Source organism: Cervus elaphus, chromosome 33 (assembly GCF_910594005.1).
Source record: "Cervus elaphus chromosome 33, mCerEla1.1, whole genome shotgun sequence".
NCBI classification, from domain to species: Eukaryota; Metazoa; Chordata; class Mammalia; order Artiodactyla; family Cervidae; genus Cervus; species Cervus elaphus.
Window position 1 is genome coordinate 27,992,196 of NC_057847.1, and position 16,466 is coordinate 28,008,661.

A 16,466-nucleotide genomic window follows, 5' to 3' on the forward strand; every position below is an offset into this window, starting at 1 on the left:
CAGACTCATATAAAATGCTTTCTTTTATGGTTGGCCTCTTTTACTTAATAAAGTGTTTTCAAGAGTCATCCTTGTGTGGGTATCAGTATTGGTTTTTTTGTTCAATTTTACTGAGCATTATTCCATGGTATGAATTAACTACAATTTGCTTTCCATTCTTCTGTTGCAGGACATTTTGGGTTGTTTTCAGTTTTTATCTATTATAAATAAGGTTGTTACAAACATTATTTAGTACCTAAGAGTAGTCTAAGGTAGATGTATATTCAGTTTATTATAAAAGACATTGCCAGTTGGTTCTTTGACATATCATTTTACAGTCTCATCAGCAGTGTACAAATATTCTAGTTACTCCCTATCCTCAAAATGTTTGATATTTTTAGTCTGTTTTAGTTATTCTGATTGGTTTGAAATTATATCTTGTTGTGGTTTTAATTTGCATTTCTCTGATGCCTAAAGATATTGAGCATCCTTTCATGTGTTTATTGGCTATTTATCTTTTTTGGTGAATTATCTGTTCTAGTCTTCTACCTATTTAATTAGATTACTCACTGTTACTGTTGATTTGTAGGAGTTCTGTATACATCATGGATACAGTCTGTTGTCAGATACATGTGTTATGAATATTCTTCCCAATCTGTGACTTGCCTATTCATTATCTTAATGGTTTCTGTAGTGGTTTTATGAAAGAAAAGGATTATGTGAATTTCTTACACATGTCCATAAACCTAAGTGGGAAAAAATTTAGTGTCTTTCTGAGTCAACAGAGAAGTCCCTTGAGAAGTCTAAAGGGACTGAACTATATGTATTTTCTAATGATCTCTCTGGTTAAGTATCTGTTTTTATGTTGTTAAACTCTAGCCAGAGCACTTAGGAGCTTCCCTGGTAGCTCAGCTGATAAAGAATCTGCCTGCAATGCAGGAGACACCAGATCGATTCCTGGATCAGGAAGATCCCCTGGAGATTGGACAGGCTACCACCTCCAGTATTCTTGGGCTTCCCTGGTGGCTCAGACAGGAAAGAATCTGCCTGCAATGCGAGAGACCTGGGTTTGATCCCTGGTTTGGGAAGATCTCCTGGAGGAGGGCATGGCAACCCACTTCAGTATTCTTGCCTGAAGAATCCCCATGGACAGAGGAGCCTGGCAGCCTACGGTCCATGGAATCACGGAGTCAGACATGACTGAGCAACTAGGCACAGCACAGAGCACTTACCTATCTGATCACATTTACCTCTTTCAGGTAAATGATCACATTTACCTACTTCTAAAAGGATAAGGTTCCAAATAGGAAAAGGAGTACATCAAGGCTCTATATTGTCACCCTGCTTATTTAACTTATATGCAGAGTACATCATGAGAAACGCTGGGCTGGAAGAAGCACAAGCTGGAATCAAGATTGCCGGGAGAAATATCAATAACTTCAGATATGCAGATGACACCACCCATATGGCAGAAAGTGAAGGAGAACTAAAGAGCCTCTTGATGAAAGTGAAGGAGGAGAGTGAAAAAGTTGGCTTAAAGCTCAACATTCAGAAAACTAAGATCATGGCATCTGGTCCCATCACTTCATGGGAAATAGATGGGGAAACAGTGGAAACAGTGTCAGACTTTATTCTTTTGGGCTCCGAAATAACTGCAGATGGTGACTGCAGCCATGAAATTAAAAGACGCTTACTCCTTGGAAGGAAAGTTATGACCAACCTAGACAGCATATTAAAAAGCAGAGACATTACTTTGACAACAAAGGTCCGTCTAGATCAAGGCTATGGTTTTTCCAGTGGTCATGTATGGATGTGAGAGTTGGACTGTGAAGAAAGCTGAGCGCCGAAGAATTGATGCTTTTGAACTGTGGTGTTGGAGAAGACTCTTGAGAGTCCCTTGGACAGAAAGGAGATCCAACCAGTCCATCCTAAAGGAGATCAGTCCTGGATGTTCATTGAAAGGACTGTTGTTGAAGCTGAAACTCCAATACTTCGGCCACCTCATGCAGAGTTGACTCATCGGAAAAGACCCTGATGCTGGGAGGGATTGGGGGCAGGAGGAGAAGGGGACAACAGAGGATGAGATGGCTGGATGGCATCACAGACTTAATGGACATGAGTTTGGGTAGACTCCGGGAGTTGGTGATGAACAGGGAGGCCTTGTGTGCTGCGACTCATGGGGTCGCAAAGAGTTGGACACGACTGAGTGACTGAACTGAACTGAAAAGGATAAAAGTCAAAATTCAAAATGTACATATTGCTCAACGAAGGACTGATGGCCCCATTATGCTGCAGGTGTTTTCATAGCCCCGTATGAACATACGTCCTGGAGAACACATCCCTTCCCTTGTATCTTGCTTCCAGTCGGTGTGGTGCTCTCACCTTAGTTACTGCACAGGAGCTATGTGAGGTAGGTAAGGTAGATGATGGAATCTCTATTGTCATATTAGGAAACCAAGGAATGAAAAGCTTATGACCTATCTCGGTTACAAAGCTAACAACCATATAGGTCGACAGCTTTCCAAACCCGGAATCTTTCTGTTCTTTTCCTCCCTTTGGCCTATGTGTGCACATGTGCTCACACACACATGTGAGCCCGTGCCCATATAGGTGTAGCAAGGGGCCCACTTGTTAGTTGGAGCATTTACTAATCCTAGGAGCCCAAAGTGGTAGCTCACCAGCTCCCTAAGCCATATCTTTCTCAGCAAGCTGAGCTTGCAGGTCTTTATAAAGAGCTGTTTGGAAATGGTCTCTTCAGCTCCCATCCCCAGGAACGAGTGTGGTCTCAACTATGCTTGCATACTTACATGGACACACATACATATGCACACATATTAAAAGTCCACATATATTATGTCAGTATGTGTAATTTAATCTATTCATATCTCTGAACACCCTGGCATTTATCATCACTCCCTTTAAACTATGACTGTCTTGGACTATTTTACAGCAAACTATAGTGTTTCCTGTTGCTGTTTACAATAAGGATGCTTGGTTGATGGCATTGTGAGCCAGAGCCACTGTCTCTTTTCATCCTGCTTGAGTCAAAGTGACAACTAATTCTATGACTTTTATTTGTTTTTCTGGCTGTTTTAAATGTATATATTTGGTACATCTGTTCAAGGAGCTGATGTGGCCTTAAATTGAAGTTAGATTTTCATTTGTCTCTGTAAGGGAAGACTTTATAAAATGAATTGTTTAGATTGGACATTTGTCAGTTGGAAAATAGTTTCAAACTATAAGAGACAACAGATCAAAGAGGGAAGTAAACAGGGGGCTTGGTGCTGGGGGTGGAGGGGGGTGGGGGGGCGGGTCATGCAGCCGGTGGCTGGATCCCCAGCCTCTTTGTGGTCTTTGCCCCTGGGTAGGATTATGCGGGCAGGTCGAACAGGCCCAGTCCTGTGTGCAGCCCCTTGGTCTCAGGCACATCAAAGGTGAGTGGTGACATCTCAGTATTACATCCTTTTCTCCTAACTTTTGCTGTCAGCTTTGTCTGTTACTCGCTCAGTGATGTCCAACTCTTTGCGACCCCATGGACTGTGGCCTGTCAGGCTCATCTGTCTATGGGATTCTCCAGGCCAAAATACTGGAGTGGGTTGCCATTCCTTTCTCCAGGTGATCTTCCTTACCCAGGGATCGAACCTGGGTTTCCTGCATTACAGGTGGATTCTTTATTGTCTGAGCCACCAGGGAAGTCACTAAAGCTTTAATAACTAAAGCTGTCAGCTTTCGTTGGTTAATTTTCTCATTAAAAAGTGATGCAACACAAGATGATATGGAGGTTTTTCCATTCTATTTTCTGTTGGATGTGGGTAAGCCTCATTCAAAATGAGATTTGTTCTGTCTCATTGTGTCATTTGTAATTCAGTTCTGGAACAAAGAAATGAGAACTTAATACTGAAAAATGGAAGCATCTAAGTCAGTTTTAATATTAATGCTCGCATCTCTTTAAAACAATAAATAACAAGTTTGAGAGGGAAGTTTAACAGTTAGAGGTTAGAAATTAATTTTGTTGATTTGGTGAGTGAAAAAATTCACCAAAGGTATTATTGTGTGAATTGGTATGCTAGTTAACACAAGTGCAAGGTAGGAAGGTAGGAAGACATCAAATTACACAGTGTTCATTTAAGACTACATAGCTGTGTATCATCATGTTTTAACTTGCAGTTTTATTTATCTCAGTGTCTATTATTTCAGATCACTAGCTTTACTTAGTTTGATTTTCTTTTTGATGTCCATATATGCTTAGGTAGATAAGCCTATTGAAAATTTTGGATCCACAGATAACTAGGGCTAACTAGTTTTTTCAAATGCATTTAAAGTATATGACTTCCCAAGTTTCCCATGGGGAAGCATGTATGAGAGAGGACCTGGTACGTAAAAAGAGCCATTGTTTCTAAGACCAGTTCTGTTTCTTATTGCTGGTGGTGGGGGTAGGGGTTGTTTTTTGGGTTGTTTTTTGTTTTTGAGTAGTTAGTACATTCGATTCAGAATTTAAAAGATATAATGGCATATACTTTGCAAATTCTTTCTCCTAGCTATTTACTTCTCCTCCCGGGGGTGCAACCAATGTTTTCATCTCTAAGCTATTCTGTTTTTTTATAAACTTAACTCAATTTTGACATATTTGTGATAAATAGGTGCCTAATGTTTTATGTTCTGTTTATGTCACTTAGCATGATTTTATTATCTAATATTATAGACTGAATAAGAGCATAGAATTATTTGTGCTTAAATATTTACTTATTGATCATTTTAATTTTTTTGTTTAATTTTGTTGCTTTTAAAAATAGCAAATGTCAGCCTATTTGTAAAAATACAGATACTTTTTAAATTAAAAAGTTACTATATTTTTATTTCACACTTTAACACATCTGAAATTCTGTATATTCAGTGATTATATTTACTGTAAGTAGTGTTTTTTCCCTGTGAATATCTGTTATTAAATTCATGATATCAGAATCAGTAGAGTCTTAAAATAGAGGAGAAATGATATTTTCTGGTGTGTTTATTTCTCAGAGGGGAAACAGTTAAGGATGTGATAACATCATAATCTTGTTCTTTGTCACTAGATTTCTTATCAGAGTAATTGAATTAGTTGCAAATTTTATTCCCCCTTCTCCCTGTCCCCAGTTTAATATGTATGAGAGTAGTTAACCTCAGAGCTTAAAAAAGGACAGTGCATATTTGCCTTGTGTATTTTCCTTAAAGTGTTACAACGTACCCAAAGTTTTAGACAAATTAGATAGCAATCTTTATTATTCAGTGTTTCTGTGTTATTGAACTCAGGCTTGGCTGCTTGCATCTTGAAAGCCAGTACTTGAGAAGTAAGTGTTGGTTAGAAAAGGAAAGGTTGCTTTATTCAGGAGGCTAGCAATCTGGGTAGAAGGCAGACTCGTGTCCAAAAACCAACTTCAAAGATTCTGCTCAGCCGTGAAAGTTTTTAAAGGGAGAATCATTTGGGGAGGGGGATCTGTCTTCATTATCTTCCACTGTGTACAGTCAGTGATGAGGTAGCGTGGCAGTGCCCCCGCAATCTTGTGTTAAGCCTGAAGTCACCGTACTCCACCTGCATGGGGGCCTTAGTTCCTATAGCAGTCAAAGGTAATTTGTTATGTGTATTTCTTGGGGAGGAACCGGAACCCTGCCTCCAGGCTGCATTGCTGTTACTTGACTGTCCTGCTTTGTCTCTGGGCTTCTGCTCCCTCCCTTTCCTGAAAAGCAACTCTTTGAATCTGTCCTTTGGAACTCAGGGAAGGTCAGGGAGGCTGAAGGAAGCCTATTTACTACAAACTAGAAATAGGAGACAGAAAGGATCCCACAGGGTCTTGCTCCATTTCATCTGGATATTGTCTATATATTCCTAGGTCTGTCATAAAGTTCTTAAAAATGATTATTTTTAAAGACTGTATAGATCATGAAATTGGTAGAAATTTTCTCCTTCAATCATAGTAGAGTACACACATAGGTGTGAAACAAACACATAGGTGTGTGCCTTGCTTATAGTGTCATTTCATTGTTTACACATTCACTTGTTATATTTCATGTATTTTACATATATATGGACATAAATATATATATATACACATATATATGTTTAGCTTTGTGATTGTGTCCACTGTGTTGATGGGACTTAGTGTATGTTGTTATTGTTGTTCAGTTGCTCGGTAGTGTCTAACTTTGTAACCCCATGGACTGCAGCCAGGCCTCCCCGTCCTTCACTGTCTCCCTGAGTTTGTTCAAACTCATGTTCTTTGAGTCGGTGATGCCATCCAACCATCTCATCCTCTGTAGCCCCCCTTTCCTCCTGCTTTCAATTTTTTCCAACATCAGGATCTTTTCCAGTGAGTCATGTCTTCGCATCAGGCGGTCAAAGTATTGGAGCTTCAGCTTGAGCATCAGTCCTTCCAATGAATATTCCTTTAGGATTGACTGGTCCCTTGCTGTCCAAGGGACTCTCAAATCTCCAGCACCACAGTTCGAAATTATCAATTCTTTCTAACTGATGAAAGACAGCTGAAAGAAAAGCCTCTTTCATGGTCCGACTCTCACATCTGTACAAGACTACTGGAAAAACCATAGCTTTGACTGTATGGCCCTTTTTGTATATGTAGTACAGGTGCTGGGTAACAGATCTTAAAGGCATGTAATGGTTAATGTGTTCCTGTTTTCCTTCTTTTATTTGTACTGTTTTAATTGAAAGCCTATTACATGCACATGTAGAAAGAAATTTGGAGAGTTGTTAAATACAAACTTCACTAAACTGACAGTTATTTCCAGAAGGGTCTGTGAGAGACAGAGGAGGAGGGAACTGTGTCTGTGTGGTTGGGGGCGCAGTGCTGTTTGGAGTATTTCTACTCTGCAGGATATTATAATTTACTAATGATTAAAAACATGAAAGAACTTTGTATTTATTTAAACATAATGTCCATATTTAATGAGTAGAACCCAGGGGTTGACATCATCTGGTGGTGGCGAATTTGGGGGATTATAATAAAAATTTATGCTTTTTTTTTTAATCTGCTTTAGTTTAGAACATAAAACGCATTTTCCCAGAGATAGTCTTTGCAACCATTATTTAAACAAGAGGTTTCAAGGAAGTAGTAAACTTTTGTAATTGGTTTGGTCTTTAATACTAGAGCTACAGGAGCAATTACTTGGATTATCATTTTAACATAATTTTTCACCCAGCAATCCTTTTCAAAGTATTGTTTCCTTAGATTGAAACATTGAAATACTTTCTCCTGCCTGCAGTGCAACAGATTAAGAGACAGAAGCAGGGGCAAATCAACATGTAAAATTGGGTCAGTCGTCACTCAGGAACCTTTGTGCCAGTGGTCTGGGTTGTGTAGATTTGGGAAATCCAGAGAGAGACAGCAAATTGCTGCATCCTCAGTACTTGGTGGACAAAAAGAGGATTAGGGCCCTGAGGAATCCAGGGCAATCAACTTCGCACCAAGAGGAAAGGAAGCTTGTGTCAGTGTTGGCAGTTGTGGATGTTGATAGGAATGAGGGATCAGGGTGAGAAGAGGAGTGTTCTGTTGGTTTATAGCCCCTGGTCAGTTAGGAGCATGGTCTGGGACTTTTTGCTGCCCCTTGGAAAGGGGGTCTGGAGGGCTATGGGTTTTAGAAAAACGAACAGGAATATGGGTGAAGGTAGAGTATTGAAGTGGCATTGAATGTTGCTTGTGGGTTTTATGGGTGTTGTTTATAGTCTTTCTATACCTGTGGGATTCCAGTACCCAATGAGGCACCTGTTTCCTGTTTCACATGTGACATGCTATTACAGTGAAGTTATGATTATGTAATGTAATTATGGTTATAAAGTGTGGTTCTGATTATATAATATAAACAGCTACACTTAAGATGACAATGTGCAAATGAGATTTTTTTCACTTCATGAATGGAAATGTATATATATTTATGTTTTTAAATTTTTATTTATTTTTATGTATCCATATGTGTACACACACACACATTTTTTTTCTTCCTGTGGAAACCAAAAAAGGAGTTGGTAGCAGTTTTGTTAAACATTCTCTCTCCTCCCCCCAACAGACTTCCAGTGCAGATACACTTTCATTATCTAAATTTAAGTATCTGTGGTTGCTCACCACGGGTGAGTGTGGAGTGTGGCTTTGGTTTGCCTTCTTTTGTACTTGTGATAACTAGATGCTCCATTTCCCACCTCTGTCTTGAACAGTGTTTCTAGTTTGGTCTTGAAATGATACTGCAATTGTCCTTCCAAATTATCTTCTTTTGTGTGGATGTGGTTGCAGAGTTTTGTTCAGGATAATACATTTTAGAATTTGAACCAGAGGAGACTTTCCACCTTTGGCTAGCGTGAGGTAAAAACACCTCTGTGTTAATTGCTCTGCAGTCCAAGAAAGTGGCAGCAAGTGGTTGAGCTAAGGAGACTGCTTGTTTTTAAGAAGAGGAAAGAAGCTATGTAGATCTGAATTTTAGTTCCAGCTTGGTAGAAGATACCAGTCAATCTCCTACCATCTCTTTCCCTTTCTTTGGAGCACCAGCTGCCACATCTGGCTTCACTTTTGTTTTCCAAATGAGTTTATTAGTTTTGCCATTTTGGATATGGGTGGGTTGACCCAGGGAAGATTGATCTGGAAAACACTCCTGACATTTCAAATAGAAGCAAAACTAGACATAAGTTGATTTGAGACAGAATTTGGGGCCATCTCTGTGAGCCCTTCCAGCATCGGCCAAAGCGTCAGACTCTCATTCCCCTCCCTGCAAAGGGGGAGGAGTAAAGAGGTACAGTGTGGAGGTCTACAGATTTTTTTTTGGCTGTACTCCGGGTCGGTCGGGCTCTGATATGGAAATCTGCTCTCTCTCCTTTCTTGCCTGCAGGCTGGCGGCTCTCAGGTCATCTTTACTAACCCTCTGGAGATAGTAAAGATTCGCCTACAGGTAGCTGGAGAGATCACCACAGGACCCAGGGTCAGTGCCCTGAATGTGCTCCGGGACCTGGGACTCTTTGGTCTGTATAAGGTGGGTAGATTCCCTTGGGTTTTCTCAATAGAGAGGTTGTAGTGTACTCCACAGAAATGTGAAAAAATGTCAAAATCAGACTACTTCCCCATAAATGGAAAAGCAATCTTGTCCAGCAGGGTAGTTCCAATAGTAGAAAATCAAAACAAAAAGAAAAAATCAGGACACTTCTATTAGAGGCAGTGGGATGTACAACCACGCTGTCCTGTTGTCATCTTCAGGCTTTTATGAAGCTGCCAGCAGGGAGGCCAGCACCACAGACCCGCTGGCTTCAGGCTCACAGCCTTTTATTTACTGGTGGATATGGGAAAAGTTTCTTTGGTGTTCTTTTGGGGCTGGTTTAGGACTGACTTCAAAATAGTCTTATGTTTATTTTGAGTCTGAGCTATCTCTATTGTTATCTTCCCAGTAGGAGCTTGTCTTTGTCTTAATAATTTGACCACAGTGAAACAGTAGTAGAGTTTGGTAGGATTCAGGTCTTTAAGAAGTTAAGTGGTGGGATTTGTCAATAATGAATTGCATTTTAAAAAAGCAAAACAAAAGCAAACCAGAGTGTACTGTACTTTAGCAAAATGCCAGTCAACAGATTCCTTCCCTGCAGGTATGCTTACTCCCTTCATTACAGATCAGATGTAATGGAGCAGAAGCTATTATTTTTCTTAAACAAGGAAGAGTATTTCTTTCTCTTCTTTTGCCTGGTGTAAGGGGAGGGATACGAAAATTTAGATTTTATAGACAACTGTGTTTCCACAGTGTCTGATTTATTTATAGATCCATCACTGTAGAAATGTGTAAATTGGCTTCTGTAGCTGCAAATTGGAAATTAGAAATTCTCTCGATTAGAATCACACAGCTACAAAGCTCTTAGGAGACCAGTAAACCAATGATGCCTGTCCTGAGAGTTTTGTACATACTCTCTCCCTTCTACCCCCAACTGCCATCCTTTTTAGAATTCCCTTTGAAAACTGACTTTATTAAAATTGTTTCTCTCTGTAGTATCTCTCAGAGAGTCCCAGGAATTTTTTTTTTTTCTTTAATGTTTGTGAGTTTGTCTTTTAAAAACAGAGCCATCCGGAAAACAAGTACCAAAGATGGAGTGTTTGCCTGGCCGGCTAAAGCCTCAGCAGTAGGCTAGTGTGGGCTGAGGAAGGGGCAGTGTCAGTCACCAAGACAAGCTGTCTGACTAGATTTCTACTCTCAGGGAAACTTCCTGATAAAATATTTTGTCTGGGTTTCCCTGTCCTCTGCCATTTAGGACATGGGAAGTGAGGAGGGAAGTTTGGTGGTTTCTTTTTCCCTTTCCCTAGAGCGTTAGTCGTTCAGTTGTGTCCGACTCCTTGAGATCTCATGGACTGTAGTCCACCAGGCTCCTCTGTTCATGGGATTCTTCAGGCAATACTGGAGTGGGTAGCCATTCCCTTCTCCAGGGCATCTTCCCGACCCAGGGATCAAACCCAGGTCTCCTGCAACAGGGGCAGATTCTTTACCATCTGAACCACCAGGGAAGCTTCCCTTCCTTTTCCATGGCTCCTACCCATAGCTTCTTACCTGGTGCTTCAGGGGCTCTACGCTGAGGTGGACCGAGTTGGTAATTTGTTAGTTTGAGGAGCTGCCTTCGTTGGTTGCTTTGAAATCGAGCTCTCAATACTGGGTTTCTAAGTCTGTTCCCAGCCACACCCCATCCCCTGGCTCTCACCAAGGCGAACCAGAACAAATGGCTTAGAGGCTTGAACATTGAATTTTTATTAACCTTAAAATCTAATCCATACTGGAAATGCCAGAAGATTCTTAGTTGTCAGAATACCATTGTTAACTAACTCTAGGACCCCCAGATCCACCAGACTTTCTCAAACTTTGAGCCCCTTCTCAATTTCCCTGTGCCTGACTTGTTATCCTGTTTCTTTTCCACGTCAGTCTCAATGCCGTCTGAGGGACACCTCTGGCTTGTCACCCTGGATCCCTCGTGGTCGTTCACACCTTGTTTATACAACTGTTTTGCACTATTTCCTCACTCTCTGACAGGGTGCCAAAGCGTGTTTCCTCCGAGACATTCCCTTCTCTGCAATTTATTTTCCTGTTTATGCTCACTGCAAACTACTTCTGGCTGATGAAAACGGACACGTGGGAGGTATAAATCTCCTTGCAGCTGGAGCCATGGCAGGTAACTATTTTTTTTTCTTTTAAGCCAAAAGAGTCCCTACCCACCCCACCCCCATTCTCTAAGTACAGAATCTCTGTGCTCCTCTTCTTTATTTCTGGAAAGGTTATTGTTTGTATCTGACTTAGTTTAAATATGACCGCTTTTTCTCCTTTGTGGGGTATGCTATAATTCTGATGAGCGTTAATTACATTTGCATAATGTGGATAAACAGCTTAATGCAGCTTAGGAACTCGCAGCCAAATTAGCTCTGCCCATCTCAATTGGGCTTTCATCAGTACCGTGTTTCTTAGCCGCCTCTGCCCCTGAAACCTTGTGTGCAGTCAAGCTGAGCATTAACGTAGAAAAGTTAATCACATCAGTTGCTTTGTTGCACCTCATCCTGATGCACAGGTATAGCATCCCCTCACTTTCTTATTCTGTATATTGGAATCAACATGATTTGGCTCCAACTTGAGTTTGAAACTGTCCGTGTTCCTTCTACCATCATCCTCATCAGACCAAACAAAGCCATGCTTCCTCAGCAGCACCACTCCGCGGTGGCATCTCTTCTCAGTTCTTAACATGCTCCGTCTTTCACTGATGATTGTTTACGTAAATCCTGCCCTCTCTCCTGGGCCGGGAGCCCCTTGCAGGCAGGGGTTTCAAATGTAGGAAGGTACTGAGAAGCTTCCTCTCAATCCCGTGCTCCAGCCTTTCTCTTGTGTTGCGAGGGAGCTGATTCCAGATAGAAGGGGAGGACCAGGTTGTCCTTCACTGCAGCAATCCTCAGACTTGGCAGAAGAAGGAAAGGGTGTGTGTTTACTTGCCATCACCGCTGCTTAGGGAGACAGACGGGCGAAGTGAATGAACGCAAGCCCAATGCTGTCCCTGGGTGCTCAGGTGGCTGACCACCCAGGCTCCTGCAATGCGTGGCTGTCACTGGGTGCCTTCTCCTCTGGTCTGCTGGCTCAGCAGAGCAGGACAGCCTGGGCACCCCTGGGGGTGTGGTATGTAGCAGGAACCCTGGGGTCCAGGGTTGCTGGGTGGACATGTTATTCTTCTCATCCATGATGACAGGGAATGACTCGTGATGGTTAAGAAACTCTCCCAGGGAGCCTTGAGCCCTTATTTGGGGCAGTCACTTGCAGTTATAATTCAAAAGTCAGTAAAGCTACCAGCTCAGTCTTGGCACTGTGCGTTCATCCAGCTCCTTTCAGGTATTCACCAAAGCTGCCCCAGTTGAAGGGAGGGCCAGCACATCTTTCCTCATCTTTGCTCTCTGCTATTCAGACAGCAGCAAAGAACACTCTAATCATGGACAGGCATTTTGCCAGTGGCTGATGGAACCATGTAAACATTTTCATGGAGCTGTCAGCACCAGCTTCTTGCCCACAGACATTTGCTGTCAGTTTTTGGAATTAGAAATGAATTTTTCTAATTTTTACCTGTAAAGCTTTGCTGGCAGGCACTGAGAACATTCAGGATTCAGAACATTCCAAAGGCAGCAATTTACCTAGTTTCACGTGAATGAGGTATAGGGCTTGGCGGGAGGATATTTGCATCGTCTCTAACAGAGCACTCCCCGCCGCCCGCCCCAACTCCCTACCCTGAGTGGCCAGCTTCATCTGCCTAGTGATGATTCAGTGAAATTCAGACCAAATTGAATTTCTTCCCCCTGAGGAAGATTATCTTGCTCCTTTGTTCCCTGTTTTGTTTTATAAGTGAAAGGTGTGGTTGTGAAATCCATCTTGTGTCCTGCCGCTGATGAGTCTCAGCGTGGCCCCAGGGAGCTGGGGCCCAGGGAATGGCTGACAAGGCCTTTTGATGATCAGTTCCCCTACTGTTCCCTAACTGGTTGCCTGGCCGCCTCTGCTTCAGTTGTAATGACTTCTGTCTTGTAAGCATGTCTGAAAGGAGTCACAGTCAACTCTCAAGTTGGCCCCTCAAAGAGTGAGTGGATATGAGTATTGATATACACCTCATACAGTAAGGCGACAAGAATCAGCAAAAAAAAACACTAGAGTTTGCTATCAGATATATTTAGCAGCTCATTAAATTGATATTATCCTCATTCTTTATTATACATGAAAATACTGTCTTATTTAAGGAAAGGAAAGAGGTAATAAAATAATTGAAACCCAAAGGGGAACACTGGGAATTGTCCTAGTAATATTGCTTCATTTATTCCTCTCACTGTTCTTTGGGATCATGCAACATAGAGTGATTTTCCTAATTCAGAGCGAATAAAAGAGTTTTACCCTGACTCCACTGAAGCAGCTAGTGGGATTTTATATCCTTTTTCCGTTATTGCCCAAGGTATCTATCTAAGAAGCATTGAGTTAAAGCAGTCAAGGTTGCTAATGGTACTGTTAGTTGTTAGCAGTCTATCCTTTGTAAGGTATCTGGGGTGAATTAAACGTGCCTTTCTCCTGGAAGGGGTGCCTGCTGCTTCTCTGGTGACCCCTGCTGATGTCATCAAGACAAGGCTGCAGGTGGCCGCCCGCGCCGGCCAGACGACATACAGTGGTGTCATCGACTGTTTCAGGAAGATACTCCGGGAAGAAGGGCCCTCGGCATTTTGGAAAGGAACTGCAGGTAGGGGCTGGAGCCGTGTGGAAAGGCTGGTTGGCACTGGGGTCCTGCTCCCATTACTCGCGTGTGGTCTTTGCTCTAGCCATCCTGCTGTTAACTGCCCCCCTCCCCCTTTCTCTCTCTTTTAGCTCGAGTGTTTCGATCCTCTCCCCAGTTTGGTGTTACTTTGGTCACCTATGAACTTCTCCAGCGGTGGTTTTACATTGATTTTGGAGGCCTGTAAGTGCAACTTTTCAAACTCCCTTATAAAGAAAGCACCAAAACGCCAGACAGGTGTTTGTTCAGCCTATAAAGGCATTTTTGGGATAGCAACTGACAGGACAGAGGACCCTGCAGGAGCAATACGCTTAAAACAGACCATGGGCCTGAGACTCTTCACTGTTAGAGGAGTGAGGCTTGGACAGGGTGACCCCATACACAGCATTAAGCAACTGCTTGCTCAAAGTTTAGAGAGGAAGCAAATTAAAATGTAATATGAATAGTTCCTTTTTAGTGTAAGCAGATACTGAGCTTCATGGATATAGGTCCTTATTTGGCCTTTTTACCAGAAGTAATATAAATTTGTGTTAGTTACACTTTTGTAAACTTCTGAAAACTCAGTCAAGCCCTTTCACACCCTCATGATTTCATTATTCACCATAATTTATTATTAGATAGGTTTAGAAGTTCTTAGAACTAATTCTCTGCAAAAAAAAAAAAAAAAAAGGTTAAAAGAAAGGTTATGCCCGTGGATGTAATCACTGGTGAGATTTAGGCCATAAATTGGGCCTTTTGATGGTTAGTACTTGAAGCTTTCACCGTGGATAAGAGGAATCACTTGAATTTGCTGGGAGGGGAAGGTTGTACCCAAAGCAAGCAATTACCAGCTTTTCAGCAGAAGATCAAATTCTGTATCTGAGTCTTTACTGCATAAACCTATGAACTCTTTTCCTGCTCAGAAGCCAGGTAGGGAGTTAGCTGTTGAACCAAGAAGTTGAGGGACTTACACAAAGAAAGTAAGCACAATCTCAAAGTTTTAGGCTTTTCAGTACTTCTGCATTCTGGAAAAGTAAGAATTATGTTTACTTCTCTTTAAATAATTTTAGTAATAACCTTCATGAGCTTATTACTTAAAAAGTTAGCTTTTAAAATTATGTCAAAATAAAATGTAAATTTTCTGCAATTAATTTATGCTTAGTGTAAAAAATTGGGAAAATAGAAAAATCATTCGTAATCCTACTTCCCAGAGTGGTAATATATGAGTGTATTTCTTTCCGGTCTCTCTTTCTGTGGATCCATTTATGTGTATGAAATGGAGGCCACTTCTCTTCTAAAACAAATATGTGAATGTGTTGCTTCCAATGCAGCTATAAATCATGACTAGTGCAGCATAATTGACAAGGAAATAATTGCACACTCTTCTTGGTGGCACATGGGTCAGACTGAAAGTGTTCAGTTGTGTGTCACCGTCTTCAGTGTTTCGGTTTGTTTTTTTGGAGTATAGTTGCTCACAGTGCCGTGTATCTGCTGTTCCTCAATCGTGAACACACTGACCATTGACTTTTCCTACCAACAGCAAACCCTCTGGCTCAGAACCAACACCTAAGTCCCGCATCGCAGACCTTCCTCCTGCCAATCCTGATCACATCGGTGGATACAGACTCGCCACCGCCACTTTTGCTGGCATTGAGAACAAGTTTGGCCTTTATCTCCCCAAGTTTAAGCCTCCTAGTGTTGCTGCGGTTCCGCCAAAGGTGGCGGCAGCAGCTCAGTGATGAGACAACCATTCGGTCTGGCAGAATGGCGCCCTAGAAGGAGAAGCCTGGGAGAGCAGCCTTGCGATGTAGCCAGTCAGCTGCATGGTGCTGACTGAGCTGAAGAATCAAATTATTCTTTCTATATGACATATACATATATTTGTTTATAAACTAATCATTTGCCCAGGAAAAAAAAAAAATTACAATGCAGTTTGAAGCTTTAGTTTTATGTGTTGAAATGTTTTCTAAGCCTTGGCATGAATTAGTGTTCTAGACTGCTTTGCACAGCTTGCACTTACAGCGACTGTACATATTGTACATCTTTGTACAGAGACATCTTGGCACCTCATCCCAACAAATCTCATTTATAGAATGTAATGCAGTTCTGAGTGGCTTGAAATGTACAGAATGTTTTGAAAGTGTTTTATTAAGAATCACACAAAAATAAATGTATTAAAATTAAATTCATTCTTTTATTGGTGACTTATGGAAATAATGCATCAATATTGAATGTATTTAATTCCCAGCTTGTTTTCCATTCTGGAGTGGAAAGGTATTTGCTGATAAGAGGCATAATGAGACCAAGTGCTGACACCACTGAATAAGAGACCCTTTGGAACAGATGCATGCCAGCGGATGCCGGAGGACCAGGCTAATGACTTGCGTGTGCTGATGTGTTTCCATTTGTATTTCACGTGTGTATAGATTCTCCTCTGTTCATCAACCGAAAGGCATTTCCTAGACAGCTCCTCGCCTGTCTGTGCATATGGAAGCAGGGATGTCTCCAGCATTACCAGCTCAGTTTCCACCTTCCTCTGACGCAGCAAGGCAAGGCAGAGCTGGCATAGCTTTCAAAAGAGTAGAGAATACTTCGGCAGTTTTCATTCGTATGGATATGATTCCAATCGAAAATAAAATGCACACCAAAATGTATGCATGGAGTTGGATTTTCCTTCATAAATGTACTGATAGCGCTTTTGATTTTGATTCACTACCAGGTGCCCGTGACTAGT

At 41.6% G+C, this 16,466-nt stretch overlaps 1 protein-coding gene across 2 annotated transcripts in view; it reads left to right on the forward strand.

The window, feature by feature from the left end:
- The window catches only part of SLC25A12 (solute carrier family 25 member 12), a 97,094-nt gene extending 80,708 nt beyond the window's left edge, over positions 1–16,386 (forward strand). For both annotated transcript variants that reach the window (XM_043894285.1, XM_043894284.1), the window contains exons 14-18: positions 8,845–8,985; positions 11,008–11,146; positions 13,562–13,720; positions 13,846–13,936; positions 15,273–16,386. In XM_043894285.1, the coding sequence (XP_043750220.1) occupies positions 8,845–8,985; positions 11,008–11,146; positions 13,562–13,720; positions 13,846–13,936; positions 15,273–15,471 (729 nt within the window). In that variant the 3' untranslated portion in view covers positions 15,472–16,386. The remainder of the gene's footprint in view (positions 1–8,844; positions 8,986–11,007; positions 11,147–13,561; positions 13,721–13,845; positions 13,937–15,272) is intronic.
- The last annotated feature ends 80 nt before the right edge of the window (positions 16,387–16,466 follow it).